The sequence below is a fragment of the Erythrolamprus reginae genome, chromosome 2 (assembly GCF_031021105.1).
Source record: "Erythrolamprus reginae isolate rEryReg1 chromosome 2, rEryReg1.hap1, whole genome shotgun sequence".
Taxonomy (NCBI): domain Eukaryota; kingdom Metazoa; phylum Chordata; class Lepidosauria; order Squamata; family Dipsadidae; genus Erythrolamprus; species Erythrolamprus reginae.
In genome coordinates, this window is record NC_091951.1 from 21,915,448 (window position 1) to 21,941,846 (window position 26,399).

Sequence of the window (26,399 nt, forward strand, 5' to 3'; positions counted from 1 at the left end):
TGTCCGCTATATAGTTTGATGGGATATTCTCATTTTGTTTTTGTTTTTTAAAAATCCTTTTGGAAATATTTCTTCTACTACATATAGGCTATCACTCCCTCTTTTGTAGGCCCCATTTTCTAAACCCTGCTGCATACTGTTCATACTGAAGTCTCTGGAGACTTTACAGGTCAATTTACAGAGGAAGAAGGATTTTAGCATTTAGCAGATGTAACATTTCTTCCTTCAGGTATGCTGGTGGCTCTTGGATGCAGACCATAGGAATGAAGATGTCTCCCTTAGAGTGTTTGGTCTAATGGTGCTACCATGTAATAAATACTTAGGAGCTGTGGGAAATCAGTCTTGAAGTTTTGGGATATAGAGAGTTTTGATTTCCACTGAGAGTCACCCTGAACAAAGACGATTGTGTCATTCTATAAACCTTCATGAACATTTACAGTTGAGAGAGTCCAGAAATATTTCGCAAGAAGAATACTCCTCTTCTCAGAACTCAATACCTTATTCCAGAGATGAAGCAAATGGAGGACACAAAATTGAATCTTCCCTGGTGAAGGGAATTTTTATTTTTTTGTTTGGTGATGGTACACTTTTATGTTTTATGTTTTTGTTTTCTGTAAAATTATTAAAAAAAACCAATAAAAATTATAATTAAGAAAAAATACCTTATTCCACCAGACTTGAAATTTTGCACCCAAAAAATTTAGTGGTGCGTCGCCTTCGATCTGATCTTAATGTGGTCCATAAAATCATCGGCCACACTCTTCTACCTGTCAATTAATACCTCAGCTTCTGACGCAACAACACACAACCGCACAATAGATTGAAACTCAATGTAAATGGCTCCAAACCTGACTGCAGAAAATACAACTTCAGCAGCAGAATGATCAATGCTCAATGCCGGGAACGCACTACCTGACTCTGCGGTTTGTTCCCGAAACCCCCAAAACTTTAACCTCAGACTACAATCAACCTCACGTGGTCTGTAAGGGGGGTGAATAAGTGCACCAGTGTGCCAACCGTTCCTATCCTATTGTCCAAATTTACCTATACCTATTTTGATTTTCTTTATGTTTATACCTGTTATCATGTACATGTTTTGATAAATAAAAATATTTCCTTGGAAAAATAAATTTAGGGGAAAATATTTTCCCATCCCCCCCACTTGTATGTTGGTCTTTTAGATGTGTACATTTTGCGTTTTGTACGTTGGTTTGTTATAAATGAAAAGTCATTAAAATCAAATTAATGTAGGGCTCAGCACATATCTAATCTTGATAAGGCAAGTAGCATCACATTTGACTATTTCACTAGGCTCACTTGCAAAGTGAAAAAGAGTTGACACCATTTATACAGTGAAAACATCTTGCAAACGCCTTAGAGACGGGACAAGAGTGTTTTTCTCCCGCTATCAGGAGATGGCAGTCATATACGCAATATCTTTGCCTGAAACATGCCTGATAGAGGAGTTAAAACCATCGAGTACGGAATTGCTAGAAAAGATCAGAGAGAAATAGAGAACTTCCTCTTCCGGAAGACTCAGGGGAGGGAGGTGGGATGCAGAGCTGCTTTTGTGCTCTTCCGAGGATCGAAGCATCAGCTGGAAGGTGAGTTGAGGGCAGGTGGGGGAAGAGTCCGGGAGCAAATCGGGCTGTTTGGTTCCCTCCACGGCCTGGAAGCAGAGAAGCAACCGGGCTGAAGCGCATCAGCTGCTGGTGCTGCAGGTTCCTCCCCTGCCTAAATTTAATCCCACTGGTGCTGTACGCTGTGAAACTGGTGGCTGCAATTTTCTGCTGGTGGGAAGATTGAAAGAGTCTCAAGTTAAGGTTGATTCTCTGGGAATGGCTTCCCTCCAGAGGTTGTGGGTGCTCCATCACTGGGGGTTGTGAGAGAGTTGGGAGGGACCTTGGGCGTCTTCTATTCCGACCCCTGCACAAGCAGGAGACTCAATATCATTTCTGGCAATCGGTTAATTGTTCTCAGTGTCGGGAAAATTCTCCGTACTTGTAGGCTGGTTATCTCCTGGGTTGGTTTCCATCCGATGCTTCTTGTCTTGCCTTCTGGTTCATTGCAAAATATTAGGATTTATAATTATTACACTGGGACTGAGAGTGACAAGAAAAAAGCAACAGGAACATATTGTTATCAGAATATGCAATTAAAAATGAGACAAAAAGGGATTGAGAATACAGTGATCCCCCGCTCGTTGCGAGGGTTCCGTTCCAGGACCCCCCGCAACGAGCGGGTTTTCACGAAGTAGCGCTGTGGAAGTAAAAACACCATCTGCGCATGTGCAGATGGTGTTTTTACTCCCACAGCGCTAGCGAGGAGCCGAAGATTGGAGGCGGCGCGGCTGTTTGCCGCCGGCATGGAGGGCTTCCTAGCAGCCCCCCAAACCCAGGTTGGGGGTCCTGGGGGCGCTGGCTCTCGCCGCTTTCGAGCTGAATCCGGGAGCGAATTCGCTCCCGGACTCAGCTCGAAAGCGCCGAGAACGAACGGCAAGGAACGGCTTTTCCACGCCGTTCATTCTCGCCGCTTTCGAGCTGAATCCGGGAGCGAATTTGCTCCCGGATTCAGCTTGAAAGCGGCGAGAATGAACGGCAAGGAACGGCTTTTCCACGCCGTTCATTCTCGCCGCTTTCGAGCTGAAAGCGGCGAGAATGAACGGCGTGGACAAGCCGTTCCTTGCCGTTCGTTCTCGGCGCTTTCGAGCTGAGTCCGGGAGCGAATTCGCTCCCGGACTCAGCTCGAAAGCGCCGAGAATGAACGGCGTGGGCGGGCGAAGGGCGGGCGGCAGCGAGGAGTTTGCATGGGCGGTGGGGAAACTCCTCGCTGACGCCAGCAAGAGGGGGAAGACTCAGGGAAGCCGCCCAGCAGCTGATCTCCCGGTTGCCATCTACGCATGCGTGCCCACGGGCACGCATGCGTAGATGGTATTTTGACTTCCGGGTTGAAAAATAGCGAAGTACCCTGTTCGCAATGGTTGGGGACGCAATAAACGGGGGATCACTGTATACCTACAGTGTAGTTCCTACACAAATAATACATTCAAAATGAAAAAAATGAGTTGGGGAAGTTATTGGTAGAAAAAGAAAAGAAAAAAAGAAAAGATCATGACTGTAGAATTGGAAGGGAAATATTTGAAAGATTAAAAGAATGAGCGATTGACGGAATGTCATAATTTTTTAAGAATTATTTTATTATTTTATTAAAAAATAATAGAAAAAAAGAATAAAGAAAAAAGGGAAATATATTAGACTATAATATATCAGTTGTTGGAAGGATATATAATTTGGACAATTATTACCCCTTTTTATAACATTTGTTTTATATAAGATTTGTATAACTCATGGACCTGCTTTAATATTGAAAGAATTCAGATGATTATTGATATTTTTGGAATAATATAAGATCTTTATAATCAATATTCTTAAAGTTGGATTTTTTGTTATGGGCAATTTAAAATGTTATTAACCAATAGATGGAATAGTGATGACAAGAATTGTATTTATTTAAATATAGAGAATGAGTTAAAAATTTAAAAAGTTAGAATGTTGGAAGGGAGAGATGAAAGGGAAGAAGAAATTAAAAATTTAGGGGATCTAGAACTAAAAAAATGATGAGTCAAGGTACCAATTGAGGAGAGGGAGACATAGGGCCTAAAATGAAGAGGCATAAGAGATAATGACTATTTCTGGAAGTTACGTTTTAGCGATTAATTAGGAAGAAAGTTGAATATTAGAGGTGGTAGACTCAGACGACAAAAATAGGAGGAAGGAGGTTCGCACTGCCCCCACCCTGCTTGCCTTCCGAAAAAGTTTAAATACTCATCTTTTTCGCCAGGCCTGTGGTCATTAGACCTTTCCCCCTGACCAACAAGTGTTTGTTTTATGGAGTGAATGATAACACTATGTAACACAAATTTTGTTCCCAGCTTTTAAATGTTATATTCCAATTGCTTATGTCTAAAACAAATTAAAAATTGTATCACACTACAAGACAGGCGCCTGTCTTATCTTCGGGGAAGCACAATATCCAAAGTTTTGTGGCTTTAACCCATGGTTCACTTGTAGAATTCTTTGTTCCCTTGCCAGATGTTAATAGAAACCTAGAAGACTGACGGCAGAAAAAGACCTCATGGTCCATCTAGTCTGCTCTTATACTATTTCCTATATTTTATCTTAGGATGGATATATGTTTATCCCAGGCATATTTAAATTCAGTTACTGTAGATTTACCAACCATGTCTGCTTGAAGTTATTTCCAAGTATCTAATACTCTCATAAAATATTTTCTCATGTTGCTTCTGATCTTTCCCCCAACTAACCTCAGATTGTGCCCCCTCTCTATACAGATTGAGTTCATTAAGTCTTTCCTGATAGGTTTTATGCTTAAGACCCTCCACCATTTTTTTAGCCCGTCTTTGGACCTGTTCAGTTTTGTCAATATCTTTTTGTAGATGAGGTTCCAAAACTGAACACAGTATTCCAAATGCGGTCTCACCAGCGCTCCATAAAGGAGGATCACAATCTCCCTCTTCCTGCTTGTTATATCGTTAGCTATGCAGCCTAGCATTCTACTTGCTTTCCCTACCACATCACCGCACTATTCACCCATTTTGAGATTTTCAGAAATCACTACCCCTAAATCCTTCTGTTCTGAACTTTTTGCTAGAACAGAACTACTAATACAATACTCAGATTGAGGATTCCTTTTCCCCAAGTGCACTATTTTACATTTGGAAACATTAAACTGCAGTTTCCATTGCTTTGGCCACTTATTTACTAAAGCTAAATCATTTGCCATATTACAGATGCCTCCAGGAATATCAACCCTATTGCACACTGTAGAGCAGGGGTCCCCAATCGCCGGTCCACGGACCAGTACCGGGCCGCAAGGCATGTTGCACCGGTCCGCGGAGTCAGCAGCTGCTGTGGAGCCGGCGAGTGCCAAGCTGTTTCCTGTCTCTTTCCCCTCACGTTCACTTGGGACCGCCATTTGCCTCGGGCTGAGAAAACCTTTGCTTGCTTGCTTTCTTCCTTTCCTGTCTTTCTTCTCTCGTCAAAAGTGGTCTATTTCCTCCTTGCGAAGCCCTTGCAAAGCCCTCGCTCTGCCTGCAGCTCAAACGAAAAGGCTTTGGCATTGTGCAGCTCTTTTTTTGCTAGGCTCCCCCACCCTATTCTCGGGGTCCTGGGTGGGAGCGAAGCCAGGGTGTGTGTGTGACCATGAAACCCCCACCACCAGCTCCGGTAATTTTCTTTTGGAAGGATTCCTTGCTGCAAGAAAATTACCAGACCTGGCAGTGGTGGGCGCTCCAAGCAGGCAGCGATCGCAAAGGAAGGTGACCGTGTCCGTGGAGGCACCTCCCCCTGCTCTGGGATTCCTTGCTGCAATCCCAGCCGGAACGGGGGGGGGGTTGTCCTCTGGAACTGCTGAAAGGCAAACGGCGGTCCCGAGTGAACAGGAGGGGAAAGAGACAGGAAACCGCCCCCTCCTACCCTTCCTCCCTCTGTCACCTCAACTCCCCCGCAAAATTAAAAAGGGGGGGGGGGAGAAAGACAATGGAACGATAAGCTAAACCCCCTTTCCGCCCCCACCGGGCCATAGAAAAATTGTCTTTCTGAAACTGGTCACCTGGTGGAAAAAAGGTTGGGGACCACTGCTGTAGAATCATCGGCAAATGGGCAAAACTTCCCTACCAAACCTTCCCCTATGTCACTCACAAACATTTGCATCTTCAGCTAGCTGCAAATCCACTGAACTATCAGAGATTAGGTTCACTCTTCACTAATGTATCTATTTATGTGGAACAGTATCAAAGGCTTTGCTGAAGTCCAGGTAGGCAATATCCACGGGCCACCTTCATCCAACACCTTTGTGACATAGTCATAGAAACCAATGAGATTAGTCTGACATGATTTGCCCTCAGTAAAGCCATGCTAGTTTGGGTCCAATAAGTTATTGTTTCTTAAGTATTAATTTAATCTTCTTTTTGAGTAGAGTCTCCATCATTAAACTACAACTGATGTCAAGATACCTGGTCTATAGTTGTCAGCTTCTTCTCCACTACCCTTCTTGTGGATAGGCACAACATTGGCCATTCTTCAATCATCAGGAACATCTCCTGTTAAAAGGGATTGGTTAAACAAATCAGTCAGGGGGGTCGCAGTCACAGGTCTGAGTTCTTTAGGAACTCTGGGGTACTTGCCATCTGGACCAATTGCCTTATTTATCTTTAATTGTCCAAGTTCTTCTAAGACCTAGGCCTCTAAGATCAGTGGAGCTGAATCCCCACACCTGGAAGCAATTGCTAGTCCTTTGCATTGCTAAGAATGCTTGATTGACCCAATTAAACAACTGAATTTGAATGGATATTTGAGCATGGATCTCGGTAGTCTTCTATGGATCATAAATAATTTAAGTGATTAGTATTGGGGCATGTTTGACTTTTCACTATAATATATACTTTTATTCTTTTTTACCATCATCTCTAATTATTTTATAAACAATTAAAGTTCTATTTATCTTTGAATCTTACAGACAAAGGGGATGGCAATAAGACCATTCGGGACAATTGAAATAAAAAGCAACATTGAAAAGGGAAGAAAATCAAGCGAAAAATCAAAATATTTTCCATTTCTTTTGGAAAAACCATACAATTCTCCTCCTCTTCCAGAAGCTGTTAGACAAGAGAGAGAACATCAAAAAACATTTCAAGCTCGAATAAGCAGATTATGCAGAACTCAAGGATACGTTACATGGTTTTTCCTCCATCAGCAAAAAAGGGAGATATCTGGAAGTCAGTTGAGAGGAAAAGGTCAATAATAAAGCCATGTAGAGCAGACAGTAATGCAGGCCTCTCCCTGTGAGGAAGAACATGGCTTGAATGAAAGTACCACTACACAAGGCATTGTCCATATTTTTGATAAACTCAGCTTTGGAAAAATTGCAGCTTTTTTGTGGAAAAAGAAGAGGTTGCAAATCACAGCTGTTTATACATTGAGGAGCTAGACAGGAGAAGTGCCATGCACACTATCTCAGTGTAGCAAAAATTGGTCAGAACATTTCCCTTGTGATTCTTGGAACCAACTACACAAGAGGGAAGCCACAAAAGAACCCCAATGTGTTACATCTTTAGTGAGCATGGCAACATGGTGGTACACCAGAAGACACACATGAGTAAGGAAACATATGACTGTGCAGATTGTGTGAACATTTCATTACAAATTCTGAGGTCATGACATACTAAAGGATGCACACACAGGAATAACACAATTTGAATATCCGTTCTGTGAGGAAAGTTTCAAAGAGAGAATTCCAATCAAACCCAAGAATCGCAAAAAAGAGAAAACATTTGAATGTGCAGACTGTGTAAAAAAATTCAGTTACAATTTCAGTCATGAAACACCAGAGGACTCACACAGGAGAGAAACCCTTTGAATGTCCTGACTGTGGGAAAAGTTTTCGTTCGAATTCCCACCTTGTGACACACCAGAGGACTCACACAGGAGAGAAACCCTTTGAATGTCCTGACTGTGGGAAAAGTTTTAGTGATAGTTCCAGCCTGGTGCAACACCACAGGACTCACACAGGAGAGAAACCCTTTGAATGTCCTGACTGTGGGAAAAGTTTTCGTTCGAGTTCCCAACTTGTGACACACTGGAGGACTCACACAGGAGAGAAACCCTTTGAATGTCCTGACTGTGGGAAAAGTTTTAGTCGGAGTTCCAACCTGGTGACACACCAGAGGACTCATACAGGAGAGAAACCCTTTGAATGCCCTTACTGTTGGAAAACTTTTAATCAGCGTTCCTACCTGGTGACACACCAGAGGACTCACACAGGAGCGAAACCCTTTGAATGTCCTGACTGTGGGAAAGGTTTTAGTGATAATTCCAATCTAGTGAGACACCAGAGGACTCACACAACAGAGAAAGCCTTTGAATGTCTCGACTGTGGGAAAGGTTTTAGTGATAATTCCAGTCTGGTGAAACACCAGAGGACTCACACAGGGGAGAAACCCTTTGAATGTCCTGACTGTGGGAAAAGTTTTCATTCGAGTTCCCACCTGGTGAGACACCAGAGGACTCACACAGGAGAGAAACCCTTTGAATGTCCTGACTGTGGGAAAAGTTTTAGTCAGAGTTCCCACCTGGTGACACACAAGAGGACTCACACAGGAGAGAAACCGTTTGAATGTCCTGACTGTGGGAAAAGTTTTAGTGATGATTCCAGTCTGATGAGACACCAGAGGACCCACACGGGAGAGAAACCATTTGAATGTCTTGACTGTGGGAAAAGGTTTAGTAGTAATTCCAGTCTGGTGAGACACCAGAGGACCCACACAGGAGAGAAACCCTTTGAATGTCCTGACTGTGGGAAAAGGTTTACTGATGATTCCATTCTGATGAGACACCAGAGGACTCACACAGGAGACAAACCCTTTGAGTGTCTTGACTGTGGGAAACGTTTTGGTGATAATTACAGTCTGGTGAGACACCAGATGGTTCACACAGGAGAGAAACCCTTTGAATGTCCTCACTGTGGGAAACGTTTTAGTGTTAATTCCAGCCTGGTGAGACACCAGAAGACACACAGGAAGGAGAGTGAGGTAGTAGGGAAGAAGGTAAGAGGGAGAGAGGGAGAAAAGTTGGAGGGAAGCGAATGAGATAGAGGGAGGATAGTAACATGAAATATAGAAGGAGAGGGCCGGCATACAAATCCAAATAATAAAATAAATAAATAAATAAATAAACAGTGCAAATTTAGGATATCTGTTTATCATATATTGGAAAAATGTACATGTTTGTAACATGTTCATGTGGCATATGTATAAATTTAAAGTTGGGGGGGGGGGAGGAAAAATATTGAATTTCCTATCTGTGGGAAAGCTTTCAGTCAGAATTGCAACCTGGTGGTACCCCAGAGGATTCACACAAGAGAGAAACCATTTGAATGTCCTTTTTGTGGGAAAGGTTTTAGTTATAATTCCAGCCTTGTGAGACACCAGCAGACTCACACCATGGAGAAATCTTTGAAATGTCCAATCTGTGGACATTACTTCTGTTGTGGTTGGGACACGCCGGCAGAAATACTTCAAGCATAAATCATCCCTTATTGCACACAAGGAAATTGACATGAGGCAACATTTTAGAAGTCTTGAATTTCATTTGTAATCTCTCTTTGAAAGTGTAGGTGAGAAATTGATTGTTGGAATTTTGGCCTGATTTAGTTTACAGTCACATTTCTCAGGATTAAATTTATAGGTGGAGAGAATAGGAAAGTGGAAAATGGCCTCACTCGCATAACATTGACAGGTTTAATATGTCTTGTAAGAGTTTTTAAATCTCTGCTGGTAATCTATCTGGTTCAGGGGTCTTGTTATTTTTTTCTGTGTTTTTACCACCTCCATCAACTCCATCATTGTTATTTTTTCATTAAACATATTTTAAATATTCTCATGCACTTTTGTTAATTTAGCTCTTCCCAAATTATCTTTCACTCTGAAAGTTTTCTTTATCATATAATTTTTCATTAAATTCTTCAATTATTTTTTAATCTTGTTTTGAAAATGTATAAATCCTTTCTCATCTTCTAATTTACTTATCAAATTCTTCTTTTTCAAGTTATAGGCTAACCATGTTCCTGGTTTTTTAGCATTTTTAAAGAAGTTAAACTTTTACCTGCATCTACATGGAGGGATGTATGCACTGGTATACCCCAAGGCTCTGTTTTAGGCCCAGTACTCTTCAACATCTTCATCAATGACTTGCACGAGGGGACAAATTTGCAGATGACACCAAACTGGTAGGAATCTAGAAGATAGGTACAAAATACAGAAGTATATTGACAAACCTGAACATTGGGTGCTATCAAATAAAATGCAATACAATGGTGAAAAAAGTAAGGTTCTACATTTAGGCAAGAAAAAAATATTCACAGGTGGTACATTGCTCAACAGTAGTAACTGTGAGGGATCTTGGAGCCCTAGTGGACAACCATTTAAATATGAGCCAGCTGTGTGCAGCAGCTGCCAAAAAAGCCAAAACTGTTCTAGCCTACATTAACAGAGGGATAGAATCAAGATCACGTGAAGTGTTAATACCACTTTATAATGCCTTGGTAAGTCCACACTTGGAATACGGCATTTAGTTTTGGTCACCATGATGGAAAAAGGATGTTGAGACTCTAGAAAAAGTTCAGAGAAGAGCAAAAAAAATGATTAGGGGACTGGAGACTAAAACATATGAAGAATGGTTGCAGGAACTGGGTATGTCTAGTTTAATGAAAAGAAGGAACAGGGGAGACATGATAGCAGTGTTCCGATATCTCAGGGGATTCCACAAAGAAAAGGGAGTCAAGCTATTCTCCAAAGCACCTGAGGGTGGAACAAGAAGCGATGGGTACAAACTAAACAAGGAGAGAAGTAACTTAGAACTAAGAATTTTCCTGACAGTTAGAACAATTAATCAGTAGAACATATTGGTTCCTGAAGTTGTGAACGTTCCAACACTGGACATTTTTAAGCAGATGTTGGATAAACAGTTGTCTGAAGTAATGTAGCGTTTCCTGCCTAAGCAGAGAGATTGGACTAGAAGATCTCCAAGGTCTTGTTGTTGTTGTTGTTGTTTGCCTGGTTGTCCGCTATATAGTTTGACGGGCTGTTCTCTTTTTGGTTTTGGTTTTTAAAAATCCTTTTGGAAATATTTCTTCTACTACATATAGGCTATAATCCCTATTATGTAGACCCCATTTTCTAAACCCTGCTGCATACCGTTCATACTGAAGTCTCTGGAGACTTCTGTACAGGTCAATTTGCAGAGGAATGTGGATTTTAGCATTTAGCAGATGTAACATTTCTTCCTTCAGGTATGCTGGTGGCTCTTGGATGCAGACCATAGGAATGAAGATGTCTCCCTTAGAGTGGTTGGTCTAATGGTGCTACCATGTAATAAATACTTAGGAGCTGTGGGAAACCAGTCTTGAAGTTTTGGGATATAGAGAGTTTTGATTTCCACTGAGAGTCACCCTGAACAAAGACGATTGTGTCATTCTTTAAACCTTCATGAACATTTACAATTGAGAGAGTCCAGAAATATTTCGCAAGAAGAATACTCTACTCCTCTTCTCAGAACTGAATACCTTATTCCACTAGACTTGAAATTTTGGGCTCAAAAAATTTAGAGGTACGTCGCCTTCGATCAGATCTTAATGTAGTTCATGAAATCATCTGCCACACTGTTCTACCTGTCAATTAATACCTCAGCTTCAAACGCAACAACACACAAGCACACAATAGATTGAAACTCAATGTAAACTGCTCCAAAAGCATCACATTTGACTATTTCACTAGGCTCACTTGCAAAGAAGTTGGCCTTCTCCAGGTCCCGTCGACTAAACAATGTCATTTGACGGGACCCAGGGGAAGAGCCTTCTCTGTGGCGGCCCCGACCCTCTGGAACCAACTCCCCCCAGAGATTAGAATTGCCCCCACCCTCCTAGCCTTTCGTGACCTCCTTAAAACCCATCTCTGCCATCAGGAATGGGGGAACTGAGATATTCTTTCCCCCTAGGCCTCTACAATTTTGCATGGTATGTTTGTTTGTATGTATGTTTGGTTTTATTAAAAAGGTTGTTTAGTTGTTTTAGTATTGGATTGTTACATGCTGTTTTTATCACTGTTGTTAACCCCCCCCCCCCCAGTCCAGGGAGAGGGGCGGCATACAAATCCAATAAATAAATAAAAAAAATAAAATTAAAAGTGAAAAAGATTTGAGACCATTAATACATCTTGCAAACGCCTTAGAGATGGGACAAGAGTGTTTTTCTACCGCTATCAGGACATGGCAGTCAGATAGGCAACGTATGTGCATAAAGCATGCCTGATAGAGGAGTTAAAACCATCGAGTACAGAATTGCTAGAAAAGATCAGAGGACTTCCTTTTCCGGAAGACTCATGGGAGGGAGGTGGGGTGAAGAGCGGCTTTTCTGCTCTTCCGAGGATCGAATCAGCAGCTGGGAGGTGAGTTGAGGGCAGCTTTGGGGGGAGAGTCCGGGAGTAAGTCGGGCTGTTTGGTTTCCTCCACGGCCTGGAAGCAGAGAAGCAACCGGGCTGAAGCGCGTCAGCTGCTGGTGCTGCAGGTTCCTCCCCTGCCCAAATTTAATCCCACTGGTGCTGTACGCTGTGAAACTGGTGGCTGCAATTTTCTGCTGGTGGGAAGATTGAAAAAGTCTCCCGACCCTCTGGAACCAACTCCCCCCGGAGATTAGAACTGCCCCTACTCTCCTTGCCTTTTGTAAGCTCCTTAAGACCTACCTTTGTCGTCAGGGATGGGGGAACTAAGACATCTCCCCCGGGCATATACAATTCATGAATGGTATGTCTGTCTGTATGTTTGTTTAGAAAATGGGGTTTTTAAAATATTTTTAAACTGTAATTTAGATTTGTTGTAGATTGTTTCACTTTGTTGTGAGCCACCCCGAGTCTGCGGAGAGGGGCGGCATACAAATCTAAATAATAAATTAATAAATAAATAAGTTAAGGTTGATTCTCTTGGAATGGCTTCCCTCCAGAGGTTGTGGGTGCTCCATCACTGGGGGTTGTGAGAGAGTTGGGAGGGACCTTGGGGGTCTTCTATTCCGACCCCTGAGGAAACAGGAGACCCAATACCATTTCAGGCAATCGGTTAATTGTTCTCAGGGTCAGGAAAATTCTCCTTACTTGTAGGCTGCTTCTCTCCTGGGTTAGTTTCCATCTACTGCTTCTTATCTTGCCTTCTGGTGCATTGCAAAATAAGTTGACCCTTTTTTTCTTCACCCCTCAGGTGTTGAAAGATGGCTCTCATGTCATACCTAGTCCTTCCTTTCACTGGACTAGACATACCCAATTCCTGCAACTCTTCTTTATATCTTTTAGCCTCCAGCCCCCTAATCATCCCTATTTCTCTTCTCTGTTCTCTTTATAGAGACTCTACTACACTTTTTTAAATATTGTGGTATTCAAAACAGGTTGCAGTAATCCTAAATGTGATCTTTCTAAAGCATCATAAATTGATACTAATACTGCTTGCTTTTTTTAGGGGATTGTTCACTATGATAGAACTTCAAGTAACTTCACAGTTACTGCTATTGAGCCACGTTGTATCTATTCTCTACTTCCTATTTGGTTTTTCTTGGCTAAGTGTACAACCTACTTTTTTCTCTCTTTAATTTCATGTTGTTGGATAGAGCCCAGTGTTCAAATCTATAGAAAGTCAAGTCCAAAGTCCACAAGGAAAGTCTGAATTTGACAAAATGGAGGTGTGTGTTTATGAAGAATTCGCTGGGATGTTAAAATACATTCATGAAGATTTTAAAAATTGTCTTTTGGACTTTAGAGGTGGGGGGAAAAAACAGGAAAAAAGCTGGAATATAATGAAAAGTAACTGGAAAATAAAAGACAGGTTGACAGTTATATTGGTATTTATAATGATTACACTGGGATTGAGAATGACAAGAAAAAAGCAACAGGAGCATATTGGTATCAGAAGATGCAATTAAAAATGAGGGGATAATAGTGAGAAGAGACTAGAACAGATTGAGAATATACCTAGAGTGTAGTTCCTACACAAATAATGCATTCAAAATGAAGAAAATTATTCATTTTTACTATAGAATGAGACGATTTTGCATCTTCTCATTTATACAGTCAGAGTAAGAACACTATATGCATTGCAAATTTACACAGATTCCCAAAAACTGTATCAATTGCTAGTCCTTTGCATTGCTAAGAATGCTTGATTGACCCAATTAAACAACTGAATTTGAATGGATATTTGAGCATGGATCTCGGTAGTCTTCTATGAATCATAAATAATTTAAGTGATTAGTATTGGGGCATGTTTGATTTTTCACTATAATATATACGTTTATTCTTTTTTAACCATCAGCTCTAATTATTTTAAAAACAATTAAAGTTGTATTTATCTTTGAATCTTACAGACAAAGAGGATGGCAATAAGACCACCTGGGACAATTGAAATAAAAAGCAACATTGAAAAGAGAAGAAAATCAAGCGAAAAATCAAAATATTTTCCTTTTCTTTTGGAAAACCATACAATTCTCCTCCTCTTCCAGAAGCTGTTAGACAAGAGAGAGAAAATCAAGAAACATTTCAAGCTCAAATAAGCAGATTATGCAGAACTCAAGGATACGTTACATGGTTTTTCCTCCATCAGCAAAAAAGGGAGATATCTGGAAGTCAACTGAGAGGAAAAGGTCAATAATAAAGCCATGTAGAGCAGACAGTAATGCAGGCCTCTCCCTGTGAGGAAGAAAATGGCTTGAATGAAAGTACCACTAAACAAGGCATTGTCCATATTTTTGATAAACTCAGCTTTGGAAAAATTGCAGCTTTTTTGTGGAAAAACAAGAGATTGCAAATCACAGCTCTTTATACATTGAGGAGCTAGACAGGAGAAGAGCCATGCACACTATCTCAGTGTAGCAAAAATTTGTCAGAATAGTTCTCTTGTGATTCTTGGAACCAACTACACAAGAGAGAAGCCACAAAAGAAGCCCGATGTGTTACATCTTTAGTGAGCATGGCAACATGGTGGTACACCAGAGGACACACATGAGTGAGGAAACATATGACTGTGCAGATTGTGTGAACATTTCATTAGAAATTCTCAGGTCATGACACACTAAAGGATGCAGACACAGGAATAACACAATTGGATTATCCTTTGTGCAGACTGTGTAAAAAAATTCAGTCACAATTTCAGTTATGAAACACCGGAGGTCTTGCTCAGGGGAGAAACCCTTTGAATGTCCTGACTGTGGGAAAAGTTTTAGTCATAGTTCCCACCTAGTGACACACCAGAGGACTCACTCAGGAGAGAAACCCTTTGAATGCCCTGAATGTGGGAAAAGTTTTAGTCAGCGTCCCAACCTGATGAGACACCAGAGGACTCACACAGGAGAGAAACCCTTTGAATGTCCTGACTGTGGGAAAAGTTTTAGTCAGAGTTCCCTCCTGGTGATACACCAGAGGACTCACACAGGAGAGAAACCCTTTGAATGTCCTGACTGTGGGAAAAGTTTTAGTCACAGTTCCCACCTGTTGAGACACCAGAGGACTCACTCAGGAGAGAAACCCTTTGAATGCCCTGACTGTGGGAAAAGATTTAGTGATAATTCCAGCCTGGTGACACACCAGAGGACTCACTCAGGAGAGAAACCCTTTGAATGTCCTGACTGGGAAAATTTTTAGGCATAGTTCCCACCTGGTGACACATCAGAAGACTCAGTCAGGAGAGAAACCCTTGGAATGTCCTGACTGTGGGAAAAGTTTTAGTCAGAGTTCCCACCTGGTGAAACACCAAAAGACTCACGCAGGAAGAAGAGCGAGGTAGGAGGGAAGAAGGTAAGAGGGAGAGAGTGATAAAAGGTGGAGGGAAGCGAATGAGATAGAGGGAGGCTAGTAACATGAAATATAGAAGGAAAATAGATGGGAGATAAAAGTAACATCGCAGGACTTCCGGTGGCCACTGAGCTGTGTCGGGAGGCTGGCGATGGAGCTCCGTCCCCAGACCTCCGTTTTCGCCCTGGCGGTCCCATATCTAGCGATCCAATCAGAACCGGAACAGGGGGTCTCTGAACATCATGGGAGTATTCGCTGCTACCCCCAAGGTGTAGGATTGCCCCGCAGTGCCAGGAGGAAAGATCCGGGCCCTGGCAATGGCCGTCGCCTGGCCATAGCGGCACCTCCAGAAGAGAGGAAGAACAAGGAAAAAAACCAGAGAAGTCTAACAGAGTGCTTGGATCAACAGAGAAAGAAGAAGGTAAAGTGATTAATACTCCTACAAATAAAATTGATACAGAAATTTACAAATTTATTTAAGGCGAAGAAGAAAGTTAAAGTAATTTCCCAGTGTGAGTGGACTTTAATAAGCCGGAACAGCTTCCGCTCACATAATCATAGAGACTTTAAATAGAGCGTCAGATTGAACCTGGAAGGTTTTATTAAATACATCGGAACCGAGGGGATAAGAACGGTATTGAATTGAACTCTATTTTAGCAATCAAAGAGAGTTATTTAAATTTAAAATTATTGGTTTCATTACTTCTTGTGTGGAATCTACACAGTGACTGCATTTGCAGCAGCTGCAGGAAATATTACATAAGATGGAGGATTAATATTCCACGAAGACAAAGGGTTTGATGAAGAGAAAGGACTAGGCACGTTTCAGTATTCAGTGGTACCTCGTCTTACGAACGCCTCTTCTAACGAACTTTTCGAGATATGAACCCGGTGTTTAAGATTTTTTTGCCTCTTCTTCCGAACTATTTTCACCTTACGAACACAAACCGCTGCTGCTGGGATGAAGGGGTTTCTTTTTTTTTCTTTTTTGAAGAAAGAAAAGGGAGGGGCGGCTTGGAGATGGAAAGAGTTTGCATTAACAAAGCTAGGAGAACGGAGTGTTTGCAGAGGCACTGAAAGGGTGTCTTTATATTCTTTAATATATGACTAGATGTGTTTTCACATAGCGAGTTATAATAGATACTTTATTCATTTTGATTTAACTTATAATTAAATCTTATATTTTTCAATATTTCACTAGATGTATTTTTACATAGAGAGTTGTAATAGACATTTTAAAATATTCTCTGGATTGATTCAAACAACAATAAGTTCTTTTTTTCTGTACAACAAAGACTTCTACCTTTTTATGTCATATGTTATGTTTGTAATGTTTGTCTTTGAAAATTAATAAAAATATTTTTTTAAAAAAATTAAGTGACATTGTAAATTTAGGATATTTGTTTATCATATATTGGAAAAATATATAAGTTTGTAACATGTTGATGTGGTATATGTATAAATTTAAAGTTTGTGGGGGGGGAAAGAAAAATGTTGAATTTCCTATCTGTGGGAAAGCTTTCAGTCACAATAGCAACCTGGTGGTACCCCAGAGGATTCACACAGGAGAGAAACCATTGGGATGTCCTCTTTGTGGGAAAGGTTTTAGTTATAATTCCAGCCTTGTGAGATACCAGCAGATTCACACCATGGAGAAATCTTTGAAATGTCCAATCTGAGGACATTACTTCAAGCATAAATCATCCCTTATTGCACACAAGGAAATTCACTGGAGGCAACATTTCAAGAGTTTAGAGAAGTCTTGAATTTCATTTGCGATCTCTCTTTGAAAGTGTAGGTGAGAAATTGATTGTTGGAATTTTGGCCTGATTTAGTTTATTCTCACATTTCTCAGGATTAAATTTATAGGTGGAGAAAAGGAAAGTGGAAAATGGCCTCACTTGCATAACATTGACAGGTTTAATATGTCTTGTAAGAATTTTTAACTCTCTGCTGGTAATAAATCTGATTCAGGGGTCTTGCTATTTTTTTGTGTTTTTACCACCTCCACCAATTCCATCATTGTTATTTTTTCATATGAGCCAGCAGTATACAGCAGCTGCCAAAAAAAGCCAACACAGTTCTAGCCTGCATTAACAGAGGGATAGAATCAAGATCACATGAAGTGTTAATACCACTTTATAATGCCTTGGTAAGTCCACACTTGGAATACGGCATTTAGTTTTGGTCACCATGATGGAAAAAGGATGTTGAGACTCTAGAAAAAGTTCAGAGAAGAGCAAAAAAAATGATTAGGGGACTGGAGACTAAAACATATGAAGAATGGTTGCAGGAACTGGGTATGTCTAGTTTAATGAAAAGAAGGAACAGGGGAGACATAATAGCAGTGTTCCAATATCTCAGGGGATGCCACAAAGAAAAGGGAGTCAATCTATTCTCCAAAGCACCTGAGGGTAGAACAGGAAGCAATGGGTACAAACTAAACAAGGAGAGAAGTAACTTAGAACTAAGAATTTTCCTGACCGTTAGAACAATTAATCAGTAGAACATATTGCTTCCTGAAGTTGTGAACGTTCCAACACTGGACATTTTTAAGCAGATGTTGGATAAACATTTGTCTGAAGTAGTGTAGGGTTTCCTGCCTAAGCAGAGAGATTGGACTAGAAGATCTCCAAGGTCCCTTCCAACTGTGTTGTTGTTGTTGTTGTTGTTTGCCTGGTTGTCCGCTATATAGTTTGATGGGATATTCTCTTTTTGTTTTTGTTTTTTAAAAATCCTTTTGGAAATATTTCTTCTACTACATATAGGCTATCACTCCCTCTTTTGTAGGCCCCATTTTCTAAACCCTGCTGCATACTGTTCATACTGAAGTCTCTGGAGACTTTACAGGTCAATTTACAGAGGAAGAAGGATTTTAGCATTTAGCAGATGTAACATTTCTTCCTTCAGGTATGCTGGTGGCTCTTGGATGCAGACCATAGGAATGAAGATATCTCCCTTATAGTGTTTGGTCTAATGGTACTACCATGTAATAAATACTTAGGAGCTGTGGGAAATCAGTCTTGAAGTTTTGGGATATAGAGAGTTTTGATTTCCACTGAGAGTCACCCTGAACAAAGACGATTGTGTCATTCTTTAAACCTTCATGAACATTTACAGTTGAGAGAGTCCAGAAATATTTCGCAAGAATACTCTACTCTTCTCAGAACTCAATACCTTATTCCAGAGATGAAGCAAATGGAGGACACAAAATTGAATCTTCCCTGGTGAAGGGAATTTTTATTTTTTTGTTTGGTGATGGTACACTTTTATGTTTTATGTTTTTGTTTTTTGTAAAATTATTAAAAAATCAATAAAAATTATAATTTAAAAAAAAATACCTTATTCCACCAGACTTGAAATTTTGCGCCCAAAAAATTTAGTGGTGCATCGCCTTCGATCTGATCTTAATGTGGTCCATAAAATCATCGGCCACACTCTTCTACCTGTCAATTAATACCTCAGCTTCTGACGCAACAACACACAACCGCACAATAGATTGAAACTCAATGTAAATGGCTCCAAACCTGACTGCAGAAAATACAACTTCAGCAGCAGAATGATCAATGCCTGGAAGGCACTACCTGACTCTGCGGTTTGTTCCCGAAACCCCCAAAACTTTAACCTCAGACTACAATCAACCTCACCCATTTCCTAAGTGGTCTGTAAGGGGGGTGAATAAGTGCACCAGTGTGCCAACCGTTCCTATCCTATTGTCCAAATTTACCTATACCTATTTTGCTTTTGTTTATGTTTATACCTGTTATCATGTACACGGTTTGATAAATAAAAATATTTCCTTGGAAAAATAAATTTAGGGGAAAATATTTTCCCATCCCCCCCACTTGTATGTTGGTCTTTTAGATATGTACATTTTGCGTTTTGTACGTTGGTTTGTTATAAATGAAAAGTCATTAAAATCAAATAAATGTAGGGCTCAGCACATATCTAATCTTGATAAGGCAAGTAGCATCACATTTGACTATTTTACTAGGCTCACTTGCAAAGTGAAAAAGATTTGACAGCATTTATACAGTGAAAACATCTTGCAAACGCCTTACAGACGGGATAAGAGTGTTTTTCTCCCGCTATCACATACGCAATATCTTTGCCTGAAACCTGCCTGATAGAGGAGTTAAAACCATCGAGTACGGAATTGCTAGAAAAGATCAGAGAGAAATAGAGAACTTCCTCTTCCGGTAGACTCACGGGAGGGGGGTGGAGTGCAGAAGGTCTTTTGTGCTCTTCCGAGGATCGAAGCATCAGCTGGAAGGTGAATTGAGGGCAGGTGGGGGAAGAGTCCGGGAGCAAATCGGGCTGTTTGGTTCCCTCCACGGCCTGGAAGCAGAGAAGCAACCGGGCTGAAGCGCGTCAGCTGCTGGTGCTGCAGGTTCCTCCCCTGCCCAAATTTAATCCCACTGGTGCTGCACTCTGTGAAACTGGTGGCTGCAATTTTCTGCTGGTGGGAAGATTGAAAAAGTCTCAAGTTAAGGTTGATTCTCTGGGAATGGCTTCCCTCCAGAGGTTGTGGGTGCTCCATCACTGGGGGTTGTGAGAGAGTTGGGAGGGACCTTGGGCGTCTTCTATTCCGACCCCTGCACAAGCAGGAGACTCAATACCATTTCTGGCAATCGGTTAATTGTTCTCAGTGTCGGGAAAATTCTCCGTACTTGTAGGCTGGTTCTCTCCTGGGTTGGTTTCCATCCGATGCTTCTTGTCTTGCCTTCTGGTTCATTGCAAAATATTAGGATTTATAATTATTACACTGGGACTGAGAGTGACAAGAAAAAAGCAACAGGAACATATTGTTATCAGAATATGCAATTAAAAATGAGGGGTAATAGTGAGAAGAGACAAAAAGGGATTGAGAATATACCTACAGTGTAGTTCCTAAACAAATAATATATTCAAAATGAAAAAAATGAGTTGGGGAAGTTATTGGTAGAAAAAGAAAAGAAAAAAAGAAAAGATCATGACTGTAGAATTGGAAGGGAAATATTTGAAAGATTAAAAGAATGAGCGATTGACGGAATGTCATAATTTTTTAAGAATTATTTTATTATTTTATTAAAAATAATAGAAAAAAAGAATAAAGAAAAAAGGGAAATATATTAGACTGTAATATATCAGTTGTTGGAAGGATATATAATTTGGACAATCATTACCCCTTTTTATAACATTTGTTTTATATAAGATTTGTATAACTCATGGACCTGCTTTAATATTGAAAGAATTCAGATGATTATTGATATTTTTGGAATAATATAAGATCTTTATAATCAATATTCTTAAAGTTGGATTTTTTGTTATGGGCAATTTAAAATGTTATTAACCAATAGATGGAATAGTGATGACAAGAATTGTATTTATTTAAATATAGAGAATGAGTTAAAAATTTAAAAACTTAGAATGTTGGAAGGGAGAGATGAAAGGGAAGAAGAAATTAAAAATTTAGGGGATCTAGAACTAAAAAAATGATGAGTCAAGATACCAATTGAGGAGAGGGAGAAATAGGGCCTAAAATCAAGTGGCATAAGAGATAATGACTATTTTTGGAAGTTACGTTTTAGCGATTAATTAGGAAGAAAGTTGAATATTAGAGGTGGTAGACTCAGACGACAAAAATAGGAGGAAGGAGGTTCGCACTGCCCCCACCCTGCTTGCCTTCCGAAAAAGTTTAAATACTCATCTTTTTCGCCAGGCCTGTGGTCATTAGACCTTTCCCCCTGTCCAACAAGTGTTTTTTAGTTTGTTTTATGGAGTGAATGATAACACTATGTAACACAAATTTTGTTCCCAGCTTTTAAATGTTATATTCCAATTGCTTATGTCTAAAACAAATTAAAAATTGTATCACACTACAAGACAGGCGCCTGTCTTATCTTCGGGGAAGCACAATATCCAAAGTTTTGTGGCTTTAACCCATGGTTCACTTGTAGAATTCTTTGTTCCCTTGCCAGATGTTAATAGAAACCTAGAAACCTAGAAGACTGACGGCAGAAAAAGACCTCATGGTCCATCTAGTCTGCTCTTATACTATTTCCTGTATTTTATCTTAGGATGGATATATGTTTATCCCAGGCATATTTAAATTCAGTTACTGTAGATTTACCAACCATGTCTGCTTGAAGTTATTTCCAAGTATCTACTACTCTCATAAAATATTTTCTCATGTTGCTTCTGATCTTTCCCCCAACTAACCTCAGATTGTGCCCCCTCTCTATACAGATTGAGTTCATTAAGTCTTTCCTGATAGGTTTTATGCTTAAGACCCTCCACCATTTTTTTAGCCCGTCTTTGGACCTGTTCAGTTTTGTCAATATCTTTTTGTAGATGAGGTTCCAAAACTGAACACAGTATTCCAAATGCGGTCTCACCAGCGCTCCATAAAGGAGGATCACAATCTCCCTCTTCCTGCTTGTTATATCGTTAGCTATGCAGCCTAGCATTCTACTTGCTTTCCCTACCACATCACCGCACTGTTCACCCATTTTGAGATTTTCAGAAATCACTACCCCTAAATCCTTCTGTTCTGAACTTTTTGCTAGAACAGAACTACTAATACAATACTCAGATTGAGGATTCCTTTTCCCCAAGTGCACTATTTTACATTTGGAAACATTAAACTGCAGTTTCCATTGCTTTGGCCACTTATTTACTAAAGCTAAATCATTTGCCATATTACAGATGCCTCCAGGAATATCAACCCTATTGCACACTGTAGAGCAGGGGTCCCCAACCGCCGGTCCACGGACCAGTACCGGGCCGCAAGGCATGTTGCACCGGGCCGCGGAGTCAGCAGCTGCTGTGGAGCCGGCGAGTGCCAAGCTGTTTCCTGTCTATTTCCCCTCACGTTCACTTGGGACCGCCATTTGCCTCGGGCTGAGAAAACCTTTGCTTGCTTGCTTTCTTCCTTTCCTGTCTTTCTTCTCTCGTCAAAAGTGGTCTATTTCCTCCTTGCGAAGCCCTTGCAAAGCCCTCGCTCTGCCTGCAGCTCAAACGAAAAGGCTTTGGCATTGTGCAGCTCTTTTTTTGCTAGGCTCCCCCACCCTATTCCCGGGGTCCTGGGTGGGAGCGAAGCCAGGGGTGTGTTTGTGACCATGAAACCCCCACCACCAGCTCTGGTAATTTTCTTTTGGAAGGATTCCTTGCTGCAAGAAAATTACCAGACCTGGCACTGGTGGGCGCTCCAAGCAGGCAGCGATCGCAAAGGAAGGTGACTGTGTCCGTGGAGGCACCTCCCCCTGCTCTGGGATTCCTTGCTGCAATCCCAGCCGGAACGGGGGGGGGGGGTTGTCTTCTGGAACTGCTGAAAGGCAAACGGCGGTCCCGAGTGAACAGGAGGGGAAAGAGACAGGAAACCGCCCCCTCCTACCCTTCCTCCCTCTGTCACCTCAACTCCCCCGCAAAATTAAAAAGGGAGGGTAGAGTGACAATGGAACGATAAGCTAAACCGCCTTTCCGCCCCCACCGGGCCATAGAAAAATTGTCTTTCTGAAACTGGTCACCTGGTGGAAAAAAGGTTGGGGACCACTGCTGTAGAATCATCGGCAAATGGGCAAAACTTCCCTACCAAACCTTCCCCTATGTCACTCACAAACATTTGCATCTTCAGCTAGCTGCAAATCCACTGAACTATCAGAGATTAGGTTCACTCTTCACTAATGTATCTATTTATGTGGAACAGTATCAAAGGCTTTGCTGAAGTCCAGGTAGGCAATATCCACGGGCCACCTTCATCCAACACCTTTGTGACATAGTCAAAGAAACCAATGAGATTAGTCTGACATGATTTGCCCTCAGTAAAGCCATGCTAGTTTGGGTCCAATAAGTTATTGTTTCTTAAGTATTAATTTATCTTCTTTTTGAGTAGAGTCTCCATCATTTAAACTACAACTGATGTCAAGATACCTGGTCTATAGTTGTCAGCTTCTTCTCCACTACCCTTCTTGTGGATAGGCACAACATTGGCCATTCTTCAATCATCAGGAACATCTCCTGTTAAAAGGGATTGGTTAAACAAATCAGTCAGGGGGGGTTGCAGTCACAGGTCTGAGTTCTTTAGGAACTCTGGGGTGGTTGCCATCTGGACCAATTGCCTTATTTATCTTTAATTGTCCAAGTTCTTCTAAGACCTAGGCCTCTAAGATTAGTGGAGCTGAATCCCCACACCTGGAAGCAATTGCTAGTCCTTTGCATTGCTAAGAATGTTGATTGACCCAATTAAACAACTGAATTTGAATGGATATTTGAGCATGGATCTCGGTAGTCTTCTATGGATCATAAATAATTTAAGTGATTAGTATTGGGGCATGTTTGACTTTTCACTATAATATATACTTTTATTCTTTTTTACCATCATCTCTAATTATTTTATAAACAATTAAAGTTCTATTTATCTTTGAATCTTACAGACAAAGGGGATGGCAATAAGACCACTCGGGACAATTGAAATAAAAAGCAACATTGAAAAGGGAAGAAAATCAAGGGAAAAATCAAAATATTTTCCATTTCTTTTGGAAAGCCATACAATTCTCCTCCTCTTCCAGAAGCTGTTAGACAAGAGAGAGAACATCAAAAAACATTTCAAGCTCGAATAAGCAGATTATGCAGAACTCAAGGATACGTTACATGTTTTTTCCTCCATCAGCAAAAAAGGGAGATATCTGGAAGTCAGTTGAGATGAAAAGGTCAACAGTAAAGCCACGTAGAGCAGACAGTAATTCAGGCCTCTCCCTGTGAGGAAGAAAATGGCTTGAATGAAAGCACCACTAAACAAGGCATATTTTTGATGAACTCAGCTTTGGAAAAATTGCAGCTTTTTTGTGGAAAAACAAGAGGTTGCAAATCACAGCTGTTTCTACATTGAGGAGCTAGACAGAACATTTCCCTTGTGATTCTTGGAACTAACTACACAAGAGAAAAGCCACAAAAGAACCCCAATGTGTTACATCTTTAGTGAGCATGGCAACATGGTGGTACACCAGAAGACACACATGAGTAAGGAAACATATGACTGTGCAGATTGTGTGAACATTTCATTAGAAATTCTCAGGTCATGACACACTAAAGGATGCAGACACAGGAATAACACAATTTGAATATCCTTTCTGTGAGGAAAGTTTCAAAGAGAATTCCAGTCAAACCCAAGACTCGCCTAAAAGAGAAATCATTTGAATGTGCAGACTGTGTAAAAAAATTCACTCACAATTTCAGTCATGAAACACCAGAGGACTCACAAAGGAGAGAAACCCTTTGAATGTCCTGACTGTGTGAAAAGTTTTAGTCGGAGTTCCAACCTGGTGACACACCGGAGGACTCACACAGGAGAGAAACCCTTTGAATGTCCCGACTGTGGGAAAGGTTTTAGTGTTAATTCCAGCCTGGTGATACACCAGAGGACTCACACAGGAGAAAAACCCTTTGAATGTCCTGACTGTGGGAAAAGTTTTCGTTCGAGTTCCCACCTTGTGACACACCAGAGGACTCACACAGGAGAGAAACCCTTTGAATGTCCCGACTGTGGGAAAGGTTTTAGTGATAATTCCAGCCTGGTGCAACACCAGAGGACTCACACAGGAGAGAAACCCTTTGAATGCCCTGACTGTGGGAAAGGTTTTAGTGTTAATTCCAGCCTTGTGAAACACCAGAGGACTCACACAGGAGAGAAACCCTTTGAATGTCCTGACTGTGGGAAAAGTTTTAGTCGGAGTTCCCACCTTGTGACACACCAGAGGACTCACACAGGAGAGAAACCCTTTGAATGTCCTGACTGTGGGAAAGGTTTTAGTCAGAATTCCAGCCTGATGCAACACCAGAGGACTCACACACGAGAGAAACCCTTTGAATGTCCTGACTGTGTGAAAAGTTTTAGTCGGAGTTCCAACCTGGTGACACATCAGAGGACTCACACAGGAGAGAAACCCTTTGAATGTCCCGACTGTGGGAAAGGTTTTAGTGTTAATTCCAGCCTGGTACAACACCAGAGGACTCACACAGGAGAGAAACCCTTTGAATGTCCCGACTGTGGGAAAGGTTTTAGTGTTAATTCCAGCCTGGTGCAACACCAGAAGACTCACACAGGAAGGAGAGCGAGGTAGGAGGGAAGAAGGGAAGAGGGAGAGAGGGAGAAAAGTTGGAGGGAAGCGAATGAGAGGGAGGCAGGCTGGACTTCCGGTCTGGCTCGGGACTGCAGCAGAGTCTCCCGGGCAGGGCTCTGCCCCGAGACTCCTTTCACCCCTCCAGAGGTCGCTGATTGCGATCGGAATCGGGTCCGGATGGCCCGATCCTAGAACAGGGGGCTTCCCTCTGTCTGAGGAGCCGCCACCGAAGCTCCGGAGACAGCGGTCTGCCCTGCAGCTCTGGACAAGGGAGAACTGATCCTCTTTGTTAAGAGGATACGGCCATTGCGATCCCCCCAAACCTAGCGGGAAGCGGAAAAAAGTTAAAAGAATGTAAAGACTTTTGAAATTCCTCAGATCGGAAAAGAGTACAAAAAGACTAGAAGAAATCAAGATAAATACTTTTTGTTTCATGTTAGTCGGAGTTCCAACCTGTTGACACACCAGAAGACTCACACAGGAAGGAGAGCGAGGTAGGAGGGAAGAAGGGAAGAGGGAGAGAGGGAGAAAATTTGGAGGGAAGCGAGTCTTCGGAGAGGGGCGGCATACAAATCTAATAAATTATTATTATTATTATTATTATTATTATTATTATTATTATTATTATTATTATTAATTATACAACCTAAATTGGATATGACTTTATGAAAGACTTAATCTGCAAAGTTAATAAAAATGAATAAAATCTGGAACCTTTAAATCTACAGCAAGTTCTAAATCCCGGGCTCTAACTTTGATAGTAGAGGGATAAAGAACATTCTTACTTCAACTTATTTTTTTTTTCTTTCTTCTCTTCTAACGATAAAATGAAATAAACCAACAAATTGAAAATAAATGAAAAATAAAATGAATTGATACATTAAAGCTAAGAAGACCTT

General features: G+C 41.1%; 1 protein-coding gene and 1 pseudogene across 1 annotated transcript; both read left to right on the forward strand.

Moving 5' to 3' along the window:
- The first annotated feature begins 1,543 nt into the window (after positions 1 to 1,543).
- On the forward strand, positions 1,544 to 14,286 carry LOC139159880 (zinc finger and SCAN domain-containing protein 2-like). The gene is made up of 3 exons (XM_070737319.1): positions 1,544 to 1,604; positions 6,538 to 8,623; positions 13,978 to 14,286. The coding sequence occupies exons 2-3, from the start codon at positions 7,397 to 7,399 to the stop codon at positions 14,161 to 14,163; spliced, it is 1,413 nt and encodes a 470-aa protein (XP_070593420.1). The 5' UTR covers positions 1,544 to 1,604; positions 6,538 to 7,396; the 3' UTR covers positions 14,164 to 14,286.
- Positions 14,287 to 14,373: 87 nt separating this feature from the next.
- On the forward strand, positions 14,374 to 26,124 carry LOC139159244 (zinc finger protein 84-like; annotated as a pseudogene).
- Positions 26,125 to 26,399: the final 275 nt, after the last annotated feature.

Bases quoted from the DNA above. Each gene is read 5' to 3' on its own strand.
- LOC139159880 (XM_070737319.1), top strand. From the start codon at position 7,397: ATGAAACACCAGAGGACTCACACAGGAGAGAAACCCTTTGAATGTCCT. The intron at 8,624-13,977 runs GTAAGAGGGAGA...TGAATCTTACAG, and splicing joins GTGAGGTAGTAGGGAAGAAG to ACAAAGAGGATGGCAATAAG.